Source organism: Ambystoma mexicanum, chromosome 1p, assembly GCF_040938575.1.
Source record: "Ambystoma mexicanum isolate Mex_15411 chromosome 1p, UKY_AmexF1_1, whole genome shotgun sequence".
NCBI classification, from domain to species: Eukaryota; Metazoa; Chordata; class Amphibia; order Caudata; family Ambystomatidae; genus Ambystoma; species Ambystoma mexicanum.
The window spans coordinates 1,166,427,551-1,166,446,561 of NC_090921.1; the positions used below are offsets into that span (position 1 = coordinate 1,166,427,551).

A 19,011-nucleotide genomic window follows, 5' to 3' on the forward strand; every position below is an offset into this window, starting at 1 on the left:
GTAGGAGGGCGGCCAAGGGAGGCCGGCCAGAGAGTGAGGGGAAAGGATGGTGAAGGTGTGCCGATGAGGAGGATCTGTCTTGCTGGCATTCAGACAAAGATCATTGGCGGCACACCAATCTTGAATGGCAGTTAGGCAATCAGAGATGAGAGAAGGGGGGGAGGTGGCAGAGGGCAGCTTGAAAATGAGTTGTCGTCAGCGTAGCACTTGAAATTTGAGCAGAAAATGGCAATGCAGTGGGCTAGAGTTGCCAGGTATTGGTTGAAAAGCCAGGGCGAGAGGTTAGACCCCTGGGGAACACCACAGGTAGAGAGAAAGCTAGATGAAAGGAAGGACCCAAGTTGGACCTGGGAGGGTCGATCATCTGAGAGGAAAGGGGTCAGCCAGGCCAGAGCCTGATCAGTGATACCCAGGTTTTCACTGAGACAGTTGAGCAGGATGGTATGGTTGACCGTGTCGAAGGCAGAAGAGATATCAAGGAGGATGAGGACAGAGGGAATTTTAGAGTCAAGGTTGGTGAGCAGATCTTCACGGATGTTTAGGAGAGCAGTTTCCGTGCTTCTGGCAGCTCTGAAGCCAGACCGGTGGTCATGGAGACAGCCAACAGAATTGGAATGAAGGTTAAGCTGAGAGATGGCCAACTTTTCCAGGAGTTTGCCAAAAAAGGGAGTAATGGAAATTGGGCGATAGTTAGCTGGACAAGAAGGATCAGCTGTGGGTTTCTTAAGAGGATGCACAAAGGAGTGCTTCAGAGGGGAGGGGAAGGATCCAGAGGCAAAGGAGTAGTTGCAAAAATCATTTAGGGCTGGAGTGAGGGTGTCAATGTGGTCCTTGATGGTTTTAGAGGAACAGGGATGAACCTGTTTTGAAGAGGCTTTCATAGATCGGACTTGTCTAGCAACCTCGTCAGGGGTGAAAAGAGGAAAGGACAAGAAGGATGGTGGGAGGGTGGCTAAAGGAGTGTCAGCAAGCACAAATGGAGAGGGAAGAGGAGGAGTGTGGGTGGAGAAGGTGGACAGGATGTCCTGGGTTTTTGAAATGAAGTGAGAGGCAAGGGCATTGCAAAGAGCCTGGGAGGCAATGTTAAAGGACATTTGTTCCGCGCACTATCACCACCAGAGTGGTCCCCTGGCGCTCTGGCGGCTCTGAAAGAGGAGGGGAGGTTGAGTTAGTGGGAGGAACATTACATCCACATAAATGCAAACAGTGGTATATTAATGTCGACAGTGTCCTAATTCCTAATGTCACCTGAGGGTGTAGGAAGTGTCTGTGTGCCATCCCAAAAGGGTACTTACTGATTTAGAAATATTAGGTGTGTGTATTTTGAAGTGTTTTTGTGTTGCATTATATTGCCCCCTTCTGAAGAAGGCTTACCCTAACTGACTGTTAAATGTATGATTGTCTAATCAAGAAACCTTGTGTGTAAGAATTTATTTGAATATTTGTCACTGTGAATCTCTAACTCCCCTACAGATCACATTGACCCCTCTTGAGATGAGCCTGGCTGCTCAACATGCTACCAACTTGTGTAGTACAGACTTATACCAAAGGTTGGGTTCCTATTGCCAGGCTCTTAGGGTTGTAGTGCACCCAAAGGGTACTGCATACAATCTTGCCTAACAAAGATCCTTACCATTGGTGGGCTTGCAGTTGCTTCCAGGCTTGGTTTTGGATAAGACTCCTCCTCCTGCAGCCATTGCTTCAGATCAGAGTTGCAGCCAAGAATTCATTGTAGATGAATAGCCTACTGAAAATCCTGAAGAGGCCTGGAATCCATTCCTGCGTCTGGCCTGCTGAAGCCCTGTTTAACGACCTGATCTCCTAAAACCCTGAGCAGTGCTACAGCCCTTTGACTAGTGGGACCGACTAGTCTCAATGCCTTCTCGAGGATCCAGCTGTCTTGAGCCTCCAGAGGTGTCCCTGGACCACCCGGTGGACTGACCAGCTCTCATGGGCTACCTGGCTTGAAGGGTTGCCGTTCCACGTATGAACCGGGAACTTTAGTTGTCGCCAGCTTTTGGTAGAAGTTACCTTGCCTGCGATGGTCAGCCTCCAAACCGCAAGGGATCCTATCCCTGGGAAGCTTCTTCAACCACGACTGGAAGGAATCCTGCCGCTGTGTTCGGGAGAGTTATCTGTTTTATGCTCATTTCCCCTCTCCCAGTGAGGCACCCAGCACTTTTTGCTTGACTTCTGGACCTTTTTTTCTATCCTGAATGAGGGGAGCCTTTTTCCCCGCATTCATTCTTGGGGGCTCTGACTTTGTGGTAACATTGTTCTTTTTGTATTACCTTATCTTAAGGAGTCTGCTTTCCTCCATATCAAGGGCATCTGTTAAACCTTTGCAGCACACAGCACCCTACGCACAGTGTTGCCTGGAACCCATTGTGTTCTCCTCTGGTATTCGCTGACTCCTTAAAAATGACTGTTCTTAAGGATGGAGGGATACTTTGTATCCTCCCTAAAACATTAACCTATGAGAGATTGGCACACACCTTATGTGGAGTGCTAAAGGGATACCTAGTATCCCCCTTCTCTCTTCTCATGTGACTTTTGGTCAGTGTCAACCGTATAGTAATGGCTGGCGGCAGTGGACGTGTTCTACCAACATTTGTGCTGTTTTCTACCGCTGACTGTATTCACACTCTGTTTTGCACAAAAGGGTCACCTATGTTCTAACATGGAGGCTCTTTTAATTTTTCGCCATTTCTTGAATGGTTGTTCTTTGTTAGCTCTTCAACTATTCTGGGTGGGGAGGGGACTGAATGGGAGCTTTGTCTTTGGCGGGAACCCTGGGGTGTCCCTGCCTAGGTTCCTGTGTCGGGAAGGCAGGAAGCATGGGAGGAATTGAACACTCCCCCTCTCCTTTGTCTGCCAGAGTGCCTGAATGGAACCAGTTCCCACTGCAGGTCTGGCTGTCCTGATTGGACAGCCACCTGCCCCTTTCTGTAAACTGCTGGGAGAGTTTGCAGAGGAGTGAAGGTGTATACAAACCTGCTTAAACATGGAAGTGGTCATTAAATGCAAACCCTTGACGCCATGTATGCTGGACCACTGTTCTAGCGTGATTATGTGCATGATTTAAGAAAATGAAACCACCAAACCACTAAGATTATTTATCGAATGCTTTACTGCATACATGCGTTATGTTCTTTCGATCCCGAAAGCCGGGATTTGACTTTTTCACGCTGCAAATCTTTCCGCTCTGCAATATTGACTCATTCTTTTCAGCTTTGATCATTTAACATAGAACCTTGAAAAATACCCATCACTACTGTCCATAAGGTGCCTACCTAGAAGAGCTACAAAATAGATCTAAATATGGAACATCGGCTGGATTACAGTCCCTAGATATGGTGGTGGTCCCGCAGAAAGTAATGGGAACATTTATTTTCTACTGCATTCTAACACCTGCCATTGTACGCTTTGCAAATGAAGTTTTTACAAAGTTTCACATGCATGTGCATTTTATTTAAGGATTCGGTTACCCAGTTTTTGTCCTTCATTAGATGATCTACTGTCAGGTGTGCTGTGAGCCTTTCCACCAGTTCTGCCTGGAGGAGACTGAGCGGCCACTCCCTGAACAAGAAGAGAGCTGGTGCTGCCGCCGGTGCAAGTTCTGTCATGTGTGTGGCCTGAAGGGAAAAGCGTCCAAGGTAAGAGCAAATCACCTTTAGGGCTGTAGTTTACTGTGGGGTTATAGGAATTATCCCCTTGTATCCTTCATATGTAAGAGTATGCGGACCCCCAGAGCATTTCTCTCCCATTTTAGTTTTAGCCTAATACTGGAGTGAATATGTAAGTAGCAATGAGGCGACTGTTATTGAAATGGTCTCACATATTGCAGGTGTCGAAATAGTTGATAATTGTTCTGAGCACCTGTTCTCATGTCAAGTAGAGTTGCTGCAGTTTGTTTGCTCTATCCTTGGAACTTGTTCTATTTGCATTAAGCTTTATTTAAAAAATGTTTTCTCAGCAACTGTTGGAATGCGAGAGATGTCGAAATTGCTATCATCTGGACTGCCTTGGTCCGAACTACCCCACAAAGCCCTTCAGAAAAGTAAAGGGTTGGGTAAGTCTGCATTCTTTTGGCTTTGGCAGTTTTTTTGCAAAGGAGGTTATTTAAAGAGTTTTATTTTACCAAACAAAACCAAAATTAAGTAGTTAAAGTCTTTCAGACAAAGTAATATCAGCTGAGGATTTTACATATGCCCAAATTGTTGGATAGCTGGAGTGCACATAGTCCTTTATTGTATGTCTTGTAAAAGTCATAAGTTTGCATAAGTTCCTGTGGTCCGAATTTCAGTGGTGGGGCTGCTTGTGTGAGACTGAATGTTGCAGTTCTGGTGTAAGGGCCTCGAGTTTGATATTCAGCGACTAGCAGTAAGGCAAGGTCAGCCTGCAGCAGTCTGCTGCTCAGCTGGCACTGTGCCTGCCAGGGAGCAAGCCATGGATATGTAAAGTGTGTGTGTGTGTGATCTCCAGTTGAGAGCCCCAATTATGTATGTATATGTATTTCTGTGGCTAGTGAATCTTCTTCGATTCACATGCTATGCATTTCCTGACGTCCAGTGATTGCTGCAGAGTAATAAATCCTGTCTTGTTTTTGAATTAAAAAAGGGTGTCATCAGATTTCTTTTTCTTTTCCACCATTGCATTGGAAGCAAACACATGGATTTAAATTGTATCAATAATCACACTGCTTCACATGAAACTGGCATATTTGAATGCCACGATCCCTAACATTCTTGGCAACCACACTTGCTGCGGGCCTGCTAGAGAATACATTGTTCAAATTCTGCCAGCCCTCTTAACACAAATTTCCCTGGATTGATGCGCCTCAGGTGTGCAATAGTCTATTGCGAAGGGATGACGGGGAGGATAAGTGCCAGGTTTGCACATTTTTTAAGGCTAAGAGAGGGTGCACAACCGAGCACTGGGAACTGTACGCGATGCAATTGTAAAAACGGGATGAGGCATTTGCGGTAGTGGAAGACTCCGAAGTAGAGGAGGGGGAAATGTCTATTTTCGAAAGCGATGCAGAACCGCCAATCAGGAAACAGTCATTTGCCTGCACCTGGTGTTAGGAAAGATTTTCTTTTTGCAACGTACCCTCCATAGTTTTCTATGGGAGCCCATTCCTTTGGCCTGCTTTTGATCCTCGTTAGGTAAGAATTGATGCAGTTCAACTGGCGTGGGACTAGCCAAGACTTATCTGCTTGGTATTGGGTAACCCACCTTTTAATATAGGCCTGTACTACACAAGCTGGTAGTGTGACTAAGCAGCCATGCTCATCTTAAGATGGGTAATGAGAGCTGTACAGCTCTACAATGCAATCAGTGAATACAGGTATCAAAGTAAACACTTGGACACTTAGTTATAGTGTAAATTATTTATATATACACAGATATTTAAAGCATTCTTTTTTTTTTTAAACTTTATTTTTGGATTGCAGGTCACATCCCAATCGCTTCAACTTCCCAATAGTACAGGATATACATAACAAAAACAATGGTTTTCTCCCTCCTGCTCCCATATTGTAAAACGACATTGCATTTTTTAATGATAGTGCAATTTTAACGCATTAGGTATTTGTGGTGAGAGTTTCCACATGTGGTTCAACCGGTATCTAATTCTTCTGAGTCTGGTGAGGTAGTTTCGAGGTAAGATCTGAATGGTGCCCAAATGTCTTTGGGTCTAAATGGTGAGGGAACTAGTCCTATGTAGGTTTCTTCAGATTCGTTGACATATGACAATGTTGTAAGGAATTGCTTTGCATGCGGGGCATGACTACTTTTCCACTTCTGCAAAATACATTTCTTGGCCACTATACATGCTATATTGAACAGTCTCCTGTTTTTTTCTGGGACTTTTCCTGTCTCGCCAAATAGGTATTTTTGGGGGTTGAGTTGTGCAGGAATTTGTGTTTTATCTTCCAAGATATTCGCTACTTCCTGCCAGAATCCAGTTATCATAGGACAGGCCCAATACATGTGGTATGCGTCATCTTGCGGATTATTACATTTGGGACAGTTTGTGGTTATGGACTCATGAAATTTTGCCATTTTAACTGGGGTGTAGTGAAGCTTATTCAGTATTTTAAACTGTATGAGCCTGAGCCCCGCATTCAAGGAAAACACCTTTGTGAGGAGACAGTATATGTTCCATTTCCCCTCCTCTATTGTTATGCCCATGTCCTCTTCCCAAGAGGCCTTTATGCTGTTGGATGATTTCGTGTGGGTTTGGACTGTTAAATAGCGTGGAGATGCCTATGCCTGTTTGTGCATGAAGTGCTTGGTAACAGGGGTGTTCGGGCGGTTCTGTTGGGTATGTTGGCCATCGTTTCTTGAATGCTGCCTTCATGCGGTGATATTGTAAAGTTACGAGTTGGCCCTGCCCCACTGTGTCTGCGAAGTCTTCCGGGGTAACAAATCTACCGTTTGGAAACATGGCCTTCATTGGGATGTCATAGTTCGGGATCCAGGCTTTCTGTATACCGGTGTCGTAGGTAGGTGCAATGCCTGGGAAATTCCATAGTGGAGCCTGTGAGTCATAGGGAGTTTCAATGTAGAGTAGTTTACTGATTGCGGCCCATGCTGCAATTGTACAGGATGCTGGGTCATAGTTGCAGTCATCTTTGAGATTTCGCAAAGATTATGGATCTTAAGTCCGTTGGGCGGACTGAGTATCGTTCTATGGGGACATTTGGTGTTTCTTCTGTGGGGTTCTGCCACTATTTGTCGTATTGTGCCTGTGACACTTGGTAATACAGCTCGAAGTTGGGTGCGGCGAAGCCCCCCATTTCGTAGGGTTCCACCAGTTTATCCCATTTGAGCCTGTTGCCCCCCCCCCCCTCTCACCCCCACTCCAGTTCCATATGAAGGTGGTTGCCAGGGACCGTACGTTTTCAAGGAAAGGGTTGCATGGCCATATGGGGACGTTATTGAAAATGTATAGGAGCTTGGGGAGGACTACCATTTTGAGTACTGCTATCCGACCAGCGAGTGATATGGGAAGTCTAGTCCAGATTTGGAGTTTAGTATTGATCGTCTGCAGTGCGGATTCATAGTTGTCTATGTATAATGACGGTTTGTCCCTAGATACCAGGATCCCCAAATATCTGATGTGGTTGGGGGACCATCTCAGACCATGAGTGTGGGAAGGGCAGGTGGTGGCCTGTGTCAACAGGAACATTTCAGACTTGGCGGAGTTGATTTTATAGCCTGAGGTAGAGTGAAGTCTTTTATCACTGCCAATATAGGCTCTAGGTTCTTCTCTGGCTTACGTATGTACAATAGTGCATTGTCTGCGTACAGTGAGATGGACTGATAAATGCCGGCCATCTTTATGCCCCTCATTTGTTGTTCCCGTCTCCTTGCGGCCGCCATTGGTTCAATAGTAAGGGCGAAAAGAATGGGGTAGAAGGGATAGCCCTGTCTGGTGCCTCTATGTAAAGTGAGATGAGTAGAGAGGGTACGATTTGTAAGGACCCTAGCTTTGGGAGAGGTTTAGAGCAGTCTGACGCACTGTGTAAAGTATGGGCCACAACTCAATTTGAGGACCTCAAACATGTATCTCCATGAGACTGAATCAAACGCTTTCTCAGCGGCCAATGAGATGGCCACTGCCTGTGCGTCCGGTTTGATCTGCTCCAAAATACTAAAGAGTCTACGCAAGTTTAAGGCCATGGACCTCGTTGGGGTGAAGCCACATTGGTCAGGGTATATTAGAGTGGTCATTTTAGGGAGTAGTCTATTAGCGAGTACTTTTGCATTTATCTTTGCGTCTGTGTTTATCAGGGACAGAGGACAGTTCGAGCGCTCATGGGCAGGTTATCTAGGCTTCAGCAAGACTGTTGTGACTGCATCTGTAATTGAATCTGGAAGGGAGACGGAGCTCAAGGCTTCCTCCCATACGTGTTAGTACAGGGGATAATATTACAGCATATGTCTTGTACAGATCAGAGCCTAGGCCATCTGGGCCAGGGGTTTTACCAGCTGTCAGTGACTTAATCGCTTCAGCGATCTCTTCCCTGGTTATTTCCTGTTCAAGGGCAGTTGTCCTCTGGTGAAAGTCTAGGGAGTTCAATGTCTTAATATTTTCCTGTGTTTGTGTATCATGATTTGCGTATAGGTCAGTGTAGTATTTAGCAAATTCAGCGTTAATTTCTTCCTCTGTTTGTACGGGTTCTCCCTTGTCTGTCAAGATGCTAGTGATGGGGGCATGGTTGCGTTCATTTCGTAATATACGTGCCAGGTGGTACCCTGCTTTATTTCCTTCACTGTATCTACGCACCCTGATTGGAGTGGACATATATTGTAGTTCTTTGGTTGCTAGATCATTGAATTTTTGAAGGTGTGCATTAATATCGGGCAATGTGTTTTTGTCGTGTGTCGTACAATAATCGTTCTCAAGTGTTTTCAGGTATGTTTCGGTTTTGTCCAGGTTCGATTTGACATTCTTAAGGAGACCCGTAGTTTTGGACATTAGATTGCCCCTCACCCATACTTTAAACGTTTCCCATACTGTGGCCCACTTGCCCACTGACCCTGTATTCAACTGAAAGAATTCCTCCATTTCAAAATGCAGTGATTCAACGATGTTTGGGTCCTTAAGGATGTTTGGGGGCATTCGCCAATGCTGAGTTGGTCGTTTTATGTTCTGAAGGGATATCTCGAGCGTGACTGGGGAATGGTCCGAGAGTGTGCGAGCGAGTATTTCACAGCACACTACAGAGCTCAGCAGGGCAGAGAACATGAACCAGTAGTCTATCCTGGGTTCTGTATCGTGTACTGATGAGTAGTAGGTGTATTGTCGATCTGTGGGTTGTGTCCCTCTCCAGGCGTCGGTCAGGGCCAATTCCTGCACGGCTCGATGTATGGTGGTGGCTGATCTAGTAAGGGTCCTTTGTCTACTGGAGGACCTATCTAATAGCACATCTAGGATAGTGTTAGTCTCCACCCCACAGTACCCATTCATCAGTTGTTGCGCCTATTTCATCAAGGAGGTGGGCATAAAATTCGGGATCATCTGTATTCGGACCATAGGAGTTGATCAGAACCAATTATTCACCTGCCGCCGTGCCCCATATCACCACATCTACCCAGCGGGTCCGTTTTGCTTTTTTTCGGGGCGAACCCTAATGAGGGATGTATCAACGTTGGGAGACACCTGTTCTGTGATGAATATTCGGTGTAGTACCTGGTGTTGCCCCATTGTTTCAAGACACTCATTAGTCCCCCGCAATGCATGGGTTTGCTGAAGCATTACTATGTGCGGGCGATGTCTATTAATGTATGCCCCCACTTTGCTGGATTTTGCTCTGTTGTTAAAGACCCCGGATATTCCAGGATAACATTTTGAGTGTCAACCCGCTGGATGAGTGTGCCCTCGGTGCCATTTCAGCGAGTTGCGGTCAATCTTGGGAGGGAAGAGTGTCACCAAGGGGGGGGGGGATCAGCGCGTGATACTGTGATTGCATTTTTTACATTAAACATAACTGATAACTTCTTCTCAAGGTGCCCAACTGGGGCTCTCACCGTGAATGACCCATGTACCTGGCCAACAAAACGGTTCCAAGTTCCCTGTACCCACCCCTGCCCACACCATCGGGCCCAACTTGATGATGAATCCCATTAACAACTCTGTGGTTTCACTCGTGGAGGGGGACGAGTGCTGCAACTCAGCTTCCATAGCCGAGCGCATCTCATCCGCCTTTCTTTAATAATTGAAAAACTGTGTTATCCCTTTCTGCTATTACAAAAGTGTAAGTCCAGCGAGAGCAAGGAGGAGATTAGGTGCTGCGGTCGATCAACATGCCGGAGAGAGATCTATACTGCTGCTGTAGGAGATTTTGATCGAGTTTGTTTCTTCCAGGTGGAAGGGGGATAGCAGATTCCACGTAAGCTAATGCAGCTGCCAGAGAATCAGTGTGCACGTCTGGCATGTTGTATGCGTAGCTTTGCTGGAAACAAAAGGGCGTACAGCACCTGTTTTACTCGTAGCTGACGCTTGTTGGATTCATAGGAACGTCTTTGGACTCGCGCTGAGAAGTCAGGATATATGTGTATATTGTCGTTGCCGTGTCTCGGTGGGCCCTTTTCGCTCGCCAGTTTCAAAACAGCTTCTCTATCTCTGTATTTCAATAGCTTTACAATGATCGTGTGGGGGGGAGCCCCCAGTTTGGGTGGTGGGGCAAGTGTGTTGTGCCCGTTCGACCAAGAATTGAGGGGAGAATGATTCAGCACCCAGGAGTGTCTTAAAGAGGGTTTCGATTTGGGTTTCCTTCGGACCTTTGCAAAAGGACCCTGATAGGCCTACAATGCGTACATTGTTCCTTCTAGACCTTGACTCCAAATCATCACACTTATCACAGAGTTTATTCATTTCACCTTTCAAGAGGGTGATGTCATGAGTGTTTTGGTGGGTCGAGTCTTCATTTGCACTTATTCTGTTTTCGGCATCTGTGATTCTGGCGCTTTCTTTATCTATCCTGGCTTTGAAGGAGCCTATTATGGAGATGATGTAGTCTAATTTAACATTAATTGCCAAGAACCCGTTTTCGACGGTTGTTAGGACTTGGTCGAACTTGGAGTCCTCTGCAGTCGGGGACTCAGCAGCTGCCGCCGCTGGGTCAGAGTTCTCGGAGGTTGTTTGTGAGTTTGTGAAGGAATCCATCGGCCCAGGCTTTCTGCTTTTAACCACGATTTTTCCAGGCATTGTGTGGTTGTCCACTTGGTTATATCGATTATGGTGAGGAACGTGGATGTCCATCGGAATTAGTGTTCACTGTGATACGTAAACGGGATTGCGCCCACGCTGCCCACCAGCTGGGATGATCTCAGCGGCAGCCACTGCAGGTTTCTGGTTCTAGTATCCCATCCATCTCACCACTCTGCAAAAGGACGATTAGGAAGATTTGGGCAACAGAGTTGGGTGTGCCGGGGGATACTTGCCTTTATGTGCCAGTCAGCATTAGACATGCGTTTCCTCGGATTCACCAATGTTCTCTGGAATGGGCTGTGTCCTCCCACGTCCCCGCGTGTTATCAGGATTGCGTTGACTGGGATGCAGGAGTAATATTTTCACTACCTGGGCCTGAGGGCAAGCTGCCCTATGATTGTGAGGTCTGCCGTGGAGGGATGGGTTGGGCAAGTTAAGGATAACCAACTTCCAGAGGGATCAGCCAACGAAAGGCAGCTTCGGCCCCGCGCGGGTGTTAGCCAGGTGGGATAGGTAGACTTGGGGCGGATTCACAAGGTGCCGCCTTGATATTGCCGCATCAGGTAGTAACGACTCATATCAGGCCCAGGGGGAAGCCGTATGATCTTCTGTCCGCACCTGCACAGGTGGATCAACGGAGTTGATTGTCCATGGCCAGTGTTGCAGCGTTAGTTGTACTTTCTGGCAGTTTAACCAATGTTATCAGAAATGGTGTGGCTGTGTATTGTAAGGGTTACGTTGGTGGTAAAGAAGGAGCTTCGCTTCTATTGCTCTGGCTTGAGGGTGTGTTGCCCTTTGCACATGTAGTGGGCAAAGTAGGGGTGGATCAATTGTCCTCCCGGGGGCATCAGCAAATGGAAGTCAGTTTTTGTCCCTGTGCGGGTGTTGGACAGGTGGAGTGGCTTGTCCTGGAGCAAATGCACCGGGCGGCTTCTTAGAGTTTCTGCTACAGATTACTCTGAACCCAATTGATCCAAGGGGGAGATCGTGTAATCTTCCCTCCGCTTCTCCCAAGGAGGGGATGATGGAATAGTTTGTCCCCGAGCAGTGTTGTGCCCCGAAGGTGCTGCCGGCCCCGGGCCTAAGGCAGGTTCCACACGTGGGGTGAGCGTTTGATTAAAGATTAATGTGGGCACCCTTCAAAACAGGGACTTTTCTGCGTAACCCCCTGTACACACGTCTGGGGAAAAAACGCACACAGCGTTCTTACAAAAGTGCCTGTTTCACTCGTTCACCCTTGGGCGCCCGTCAACGGCGGGCTGCGTATACTACGCGCGCTAGTGTTGATGCCTCGTGCGATCCCACCCGTAGCAGGCTCACAGGAGAAGAGTCGCGTTTTATTTTCATATGTTGCCGGCTGCCCGATGGAGCTCACAGCCAGCAGTGGGGGCTCTACACGGCCAGCGCCGCCCCAGGCGCGCCATGGGCGCGGGATGCCCTCAGCGCCGGGTTAGTGGACCAGAGATGGGTGCGTGCGATTCAGTATATGTGAGGGGGCAGGTGGCGCAAATCCTACCAGAGCGGACCCGGTCCTCGTTGTGCGTATGTTGCCCACAGTCTGATGGCTCTGGAGGCAGCTCGGGTCGCCGGAGTCTCTGTCCGCCGCCTGCAACGCCCGTGGGCTGGTCCCACCCTCAGCAGGGCCCGCTCACCACCAGGAGCCGCGGCTCCCGCGTTAATCACTCTGGCGCTGTGGGGTTGCCCGGGGCCTCCTGTCCGCGACCTCGTCCGTAACTGGGCACACAGGGTCCAATTTCACCTGTTGCTTTTCCTGGAGGGTACGGGATAGCTGCTACGATCAGTGCCGCTGGTCTTGTAGCTCAGAGGAAGGCAGTTTTAGGATATATTTTCGAAAGGATTATATGCCGGAGAGGAGCTCCACTCTTAAGCGGCCGTCTTGTTGCGCAACAGCGCCCCCCTCCTTATATTTAAAGCATTCTTTAAAAAGCAGCAACTAATAGTAACATTAATCCCAAGTTAGGATTCAATTCAAAAAGTGAATACAGTAGGTGAGTAATTATTTCCTATGCTATACCTTTTCCAGCACCATGGGTGACGTCATTTGAGGTCAGTAATAACACTTCTGCAGCATGGGGTCTGGCATGGATTCACATGCTCATGAATATTCCTGTCAGGCCGGGAATCCTCTTTGAAAGAAAACAGTTTCACTTTCACTTACAAACGTTATTTTTCATCTAAACCAATCGCTGAACTCTGGCTCAAACTGCCCCAACCAGTGACTGCCCTCTCCCTAAGCTACTCCTCTGGCAGCCAGCTTCAGATTTGTACTGCACATTCAAGTGTTGGGAGTCCTCGTGTTTTGATGTTTTTTTTGCATTGTATGCTCTTTCTCTACATTGGCTGACAACCGGGGATCGGTTTCAGTGAATTTCAACACCCCTCAATGCCAAGAATCATCGAAGTTTCATTGAAGATTCCAGAAGGCAATCAGGCGGACTCCGCACTCCAAACCATGTCGGAGGAGTAGGAGGGAAGCTCCCTTTTCAAGCTCTGCTCCAGCTGCAGACTGGAGAATATATTTGTAGAGGACAAACGCCTCCAGTGCCTCTGTCTTCATCCGGATCACAGGGAAGCGGATTGGAAAATCTGCCTTGGGTTCTCCAAACAAACCGTGAAGGATTGTCACAGGCTAGTGCCGTGGCTCAGCGCCAATGCCTCTGCCCTGTGCGAAAAGCAGGGGAATGCCTCACCCAGGACTGGCCGGTCCGAAGAGCAGACTTTGAAGTCCTTTGAGGGTGCTCCATCGGTCGGTGCCCAAGACTAGGCCAAGCACTGCGAGTCCGTTTCTGTTGGGGGCGCCGTGCAAGTGGATCCCCCGATGGGCATGACACATTCAGAGTCACCATCTGCCTGCATCTCCAGCTTTCGCTCCAGCTCCTCCTTGGAGAGGAATTCGGCTAACCCGGAAGAAGCTGCAGGAAAAGCCAGAAAAGACAAAGGCGCAGGAAAAGACAACCGACCTGCCCAAGAAGGCCCAGGCAGCCCAGTTGAAGACTACGATCGAGTTGGTGGCGGCCACCCTCTTGAAGGCAAAGGGGGCTGTCCCAGTCAAGGTAGCCAAGGCAGTGGCCAATGTATCCCTGCCAAGCAGATGGAGAGGACAACAGAGAAGAGGATGCCATCCCTGAGCCGGAACCAGACTCCCTGGGATGCAAACAGAGGGGTGCTGGGGGGAGGAGGCCTCAACCGTACTCCACGGCACAGATATTTCTTGCTTGGATGAGGAGGACCAGGCATCAGTGCACACGATCCAGGAGGATGTGGGGGACGCTGATGGCGAAAAATCCCCCTGGGGACGAAGGAGGTGAAGACTGTAGACCTGCCGACAACGGCGCAGGGTCCAGTAGGCCTACCACCTGACCCCTCCTTGGGATGTATTGCTGTAGATCCTTTTGACCGTGCACACCTGGGTGTCGGAGATTCAGAAACTGATGCCGGCCCCGGTGGCCCCGGATCAACCTCTGGTTAAAAAGAGGAAGCCGCACCCTATGCCACTGCACCAACCTCCACACGTCCCCGTCCCCCCCAGAGACACAGGGACAGACACGACTACCGCAGACAGGGACAACGACATGGCCACAGCAGGCGGTTTGCCACAGCCAATGGCTTCTCCCTCGGACGAGGTGGGGTAGTTCCATGCCATGGTCACCAGGGCATCCCAACTTCCAGTTGACACCGTAGGAGTCCAGGAATTAATGTTTCCTATATCAATGATGTGAGGCCAAGAGGAAGACCATCTTGGCGGTAGCTCTCCTGGACGTCTGGGAGGAAGGCCTGGCTTTGATAAGAAACCCGGCCACGGCCCCAGCCAAGAGGGGTTGACTGGAAAAAAAATACTGGGTCCCTGAGGCCACACCCAAGTGCCTACGTTCACAGCCTTCCCCGGACTCGGTGGTCTCGGCGACAGAAAAGGTGTTGTCTAACCACTCGTCTTGGTCATCCGTCCCTACGGGTAGCAAGGGGTAGAAGTCAAATGCCGTGGAAAAAAAAGTAATGTACTCAGTGGCGTCAATGGTCAAGGCGGCCAACGCCCTTGCAGTCCTGGCCACATACAACTGGGAGCTGCGGTATAAGATATACTCGAGTTCCTTACCCGACGACAAGCAGGTCGAGACAATTTCCATCCTCCAGGAGGTGGGGAGGAGGCATCAGAACATGCCATCACGGTGGCCCTTGACGTCATGACCTCGGGGTTCTGACAGATGGGGGAAAAGTGTCTCCCTTCGTTGTAGTGGCTGGCTGAAAGCCACCAACTTTCGTCAGGAAGTCCAGGGGAGGGTTCTGGACATGTCCTTTGGGAACAACCTCTTTGGGAAGGCCATCGACAAGTCATTGCAGGCCATTAAGACTGACACAGAGACGGCCCGTGCCTTGGGCACTCTTCCAACACCGCCCGTCCTTGCGTTCCATCCGGCGGGAAGTCTGGCAGATCTTCGAAGGGTTTCGGCGGAGGATCCTCCTCGTACCGTCAACCCTTCCGGTCCACGACCCAGGAGGCCTACAGAGGCCATTCCAAGGCTTTCGGTGGAGGTGGCCGACATCTCTCCCAAGGTGGCACGCAGGCCCCAAAGCAAGATTGAACCGGCCAGGACGTCGGGCCCCCACCCATGCACACCGGTGGGAAGCTGGCTAGCGGGCTTAGTCAGCGAGTGGAAGATCTCCGACTGATGGGTGCTGGACGCTCTCGTCCACAGACACACTCTAGAGTTCCAGCAGTAGTGTCCACAGAGACCACCGGTGGCCCGGCAGGAGCAGCACATCCTTCAGCTACTGCAGGAAGTACAGTCCATGATGAGAAAAGGGGCGATAGAGCTGGCTCCTAAGCGACTCCGGGGCTCCAGAATCTACTGCAGTTTCTTCTTGGTAAGGAAGAAGACCGTGGGCTGGAGGCCCATTCTGGACCTGCAGCATCTCAACAAATATCAAGTGTCAAAAATTCAGGATGGTCACATTGCAACACGTGCCCAGCCAACTGGAGGAAGGAGACACCTTGAAGTCGCTGGATCTGGAGGACGCATACTTCCACGCCCCCATTCACAAGAAGCATCGGACGTTCCTGCGCTTTGTTGTTCAGGGTAGGCACTACCAATTCAAGGCCCTCCCTTTCAGACTGAAGTCAGTGCCCAGGGTGTTTGCGTAGTGCCTGGCACCAGTGGCGGTCCATCTGCGTCTACAGGGGATACACGTGTACGCGTAACTCTACTGGCTCATCCGGGCCAAGTCAAGGGTCATAGCCATCGAACACACAGAGGACCGTCCGGCTGCTGACAGATCTGGGGTACTATGTCAATTTTTGAAGTCCTGCTTGATACCATCGCAGAACGCGCTGTTCCTGGGGGCCAGGCGCAACACTGTCTCCTGCCTGCCGTCTCCCTCGGAAGAGAGGATAGCGGCCCTGCTGGGCAAGGTGCAACGGCAGTTGGCACTGAAGACAGCCATGATGCGGACCATTAAGTAGCTTCTCAGCATGATGTTGTTGTGAATTTACCTGATCCGGTGTTAGGCAAAGTTTGAATGCAGTACCCTTTGGGACCACTACAGACAACTATGACTACAGGTGTAAGCAAAACAAACCTTTGCTATAAGTATATACCACACAGTTTTGGTAGAGGGGCTGAGCAGACAGGCTTATATCAAGAGGGAATGTGAGCTGTAATGATGTTACACAGAGGTTTCCAATCACAGGTGTTCAAATAAGCTCTTACACTCAAGGTTTCTTGGTTAAAAATACTTATTAATGTATTAACCATTCAATTATAAAACATAATTTTTATAATTGAGGCAACTATATAATAAACTCAAATATACTTCAATACCAATTCAGAAATACTTTTCAAGAGGAGTAAAAGGCAAAGATTATTAGAACATGAAAGATTACAATATTGTTTAGACCGAGTTCACCAGAAGAGTCAATTCAATAGGCTAGGCCAAAGTCAATGGGCTAAAGTCTTGGATAGGACAAAGCAGGTAGTTAAACGGAAAGGTCTCTGAAAAATTTCTTAGGAATATTTTGTAGCAAGAGGAATCATATGTTGGTCACAAGCTGATTAGGCCTGTGAGTTGGGGAAATTTCAAGCACTTTCACCGCGAGAGGTAAGGACTCTGTCTGGTTTTACATTACCTTACAAATGAAGAAAAAGAGCAGCTGATGACTTCCGTCCTGGCTGTTCATGCAGATCTCACTGTTCCTGGGCCTCAGCTGTGGAGACAAGAGGGAGGACGTCAGGAGACTCCTGCACTGAGACTGGTCAAAAAGCTTGCAACTGGCAAATCTTTGATTCCGGTAGCTGTAAATCAAGCACACAAACTGGTGTCCCTCTCCCTGGTTATTCGGTTTCCTGCAGCACTCTAAGAAAAATGCAACCAGCTCTGAGATGAGGTGTCCAGGTGGCTTATGGTCGAGTTGATTGGTCCAACCAACTCAAAGGGAGAAGTCGTCCTTGTGGGGGCTTCTCTGTCGAGGTGAACTTGGCGATTCTGACCCGCAGCAGGGTTTCACCGGGCAAACCAACGGTCTAGGAGTTGCAGCAGCCGTCCTCTTCAAGCTTGTTTTCGGTTCTTTCGTTCCAGTGGTCGACTCTGCCTTCCAAGCCAAGAGACTTGTCTTTTATTCAGTTCTCTCCCATGCATTCCAGCCTAGCTGTCACTCACCCAGCAAGGTGGCTGTCCTTGCCGGACAGTCAGCCAGCCAATCACTAAGAGTGCATTTGGGTTTCCTCGGAGACTAAGCACAAGGGGTTTCGGGCACCACCCACACTTCCTGCCCACCCCAGATACTCCGGCGCCAGAGGCGGTCTTCAGTCCTGAAGCCTGCCAAAGGCGAGGAACAAAGGGACCAAACCTGGTTCGACGCGCAGAGACAAGAAAAAGAAATGGCGAAAAAAGACTGGGACCTGTTTTTACAGAGGGGGCTCAGACGCCATCTTGAAAAACATGTCTCCCGTGATTTAATGCTACCAGAGCTACGAATAGTTCCCGGTCACGAAAAATGATGGTAGTTTGTTGTAAAACCACTGCCACCAGCCATTCTGAGAGGAAAGAGTAGCATTTGACTGCTACACAAGTATCTAGGCATAGGGGATACAAGGTAACACCTCCAACACTCTATTGTAAGATAGGGTGTGCTGGGGTCTAGGAATTTAAAGACTAGTAAAGTCAATTTCACTTTACTTTCTCTGGGAAACAGTAGTTTATCCCAGAGAAGGTATTTAAACCTTGGGAACCCCTAAAAAGCTGCCCTGTGCCACTGCACTGAGGGTGCTGTGTGACACAAATGAAAAGATGCCGCCTATGGCGTTGTCTAAAACTCCATAACCAAGGAAAACACAAGAGTAAAACGCATATCAAAATACATGAGAGAGTGGGAAAAAGGCTTGCTCTCTCTCCAGGTAAAAAAAAATCAAGTCCTCAAAATCCAGCAAAGTTGGTGGGGGTCTCTAAGGTGAAGGGAATTAGCACATTTTTGAGAATTCTCCCTCCTGGAGGAGGGTCTCTTCCTTCTAATTGTTGCCCTATTTCTTTGCTTCCCTGTCTTATGAAGCTTCCTGAATCACTGGTCTCTCTCCCCCCCCCCCCCCTTCTGTCTTCCTTCGTGGAGTCCTCCGGAATGCTTGATCCGGCCCAGTCAGGTTTCTGCTCCAGCATGGGGACTGTGAAAGTCTCCTCGTCTGTGCAGGACGATCTGGCCAGGCTGGTTGATCTAGACGGTGTCTGCGCCCTGATTCTTCTCGTTCTCTGTGGCGTTCGACACCATGGATCATGGTATCCTGCTCACTTGCCTTGCCCAGATTGCCATATCAGGACGGGTACTGGCCTGGTTTGGATCATTTTTGGATGACAGATCTCAAACCCTTTCCTTACCTCCTTTTCTCTCTAATCCCTCACTTTTGAGTTGTGGGGTTCCCCAGGGTTCTGCCTTGTCCCCGATTATTTTCAATATCTATATATTTTTCCTGGTTCGCCTTATCCGCTCCCTCTGCATCGGATGCTATTCCTACGCTGACGACACTCAGCTGCTGATTCGTTCAGACCTGGATCCAGCTGTGGTGTCTGCTGACCTGCATAAGTGCCTGTCTGCCGTCGGAGAGTGGATGGGCAACAATTGGTTGAAATGGAATGGGGATAAGACTGAGGTGTTGATGGTGGGTTCCCCTCCTGATCCCCCTCCCTTTGGATTTCTTCTTTCTAGCCTATTATCACTTGGCCCTCTTCCGGTCCCTGGGGTGACTGTCAGCCAATCTCTTTGACAGCCCAAGTGTCATCGGTGT

General features: G+C 48.8%; 1 protein-coding gene across 4 annotated transcripts in view; it reads left to right on the forward strand.

Moving 5' to 3' along the window:
- The window catches only part of KMT2B (lysine methyltransferase 2B), a 1,990,704-nt gene that overhangs the window by 722,221 nt on the left and 1,249,472 nt on the right, over positions 1–19,011 (forward strand). For all 4 annotated transcript variants that reach the window (XM_069604859.1, XM_069604860.1, XM_069604861.1 and 1 more), the window contains 2 exons: positions 3,510–3,656; positions 3,977–4,072. In XM_069604859.1, coding sequence (XP_069460960.1) covers positions 3,510–3,656; positions 3,977–4,072 — 243 coding nt within the window. The remainder of the gene's footprint in view (positions 1–3,509; positions 3,657–3,976; positions 4,073–19,011) is intronic.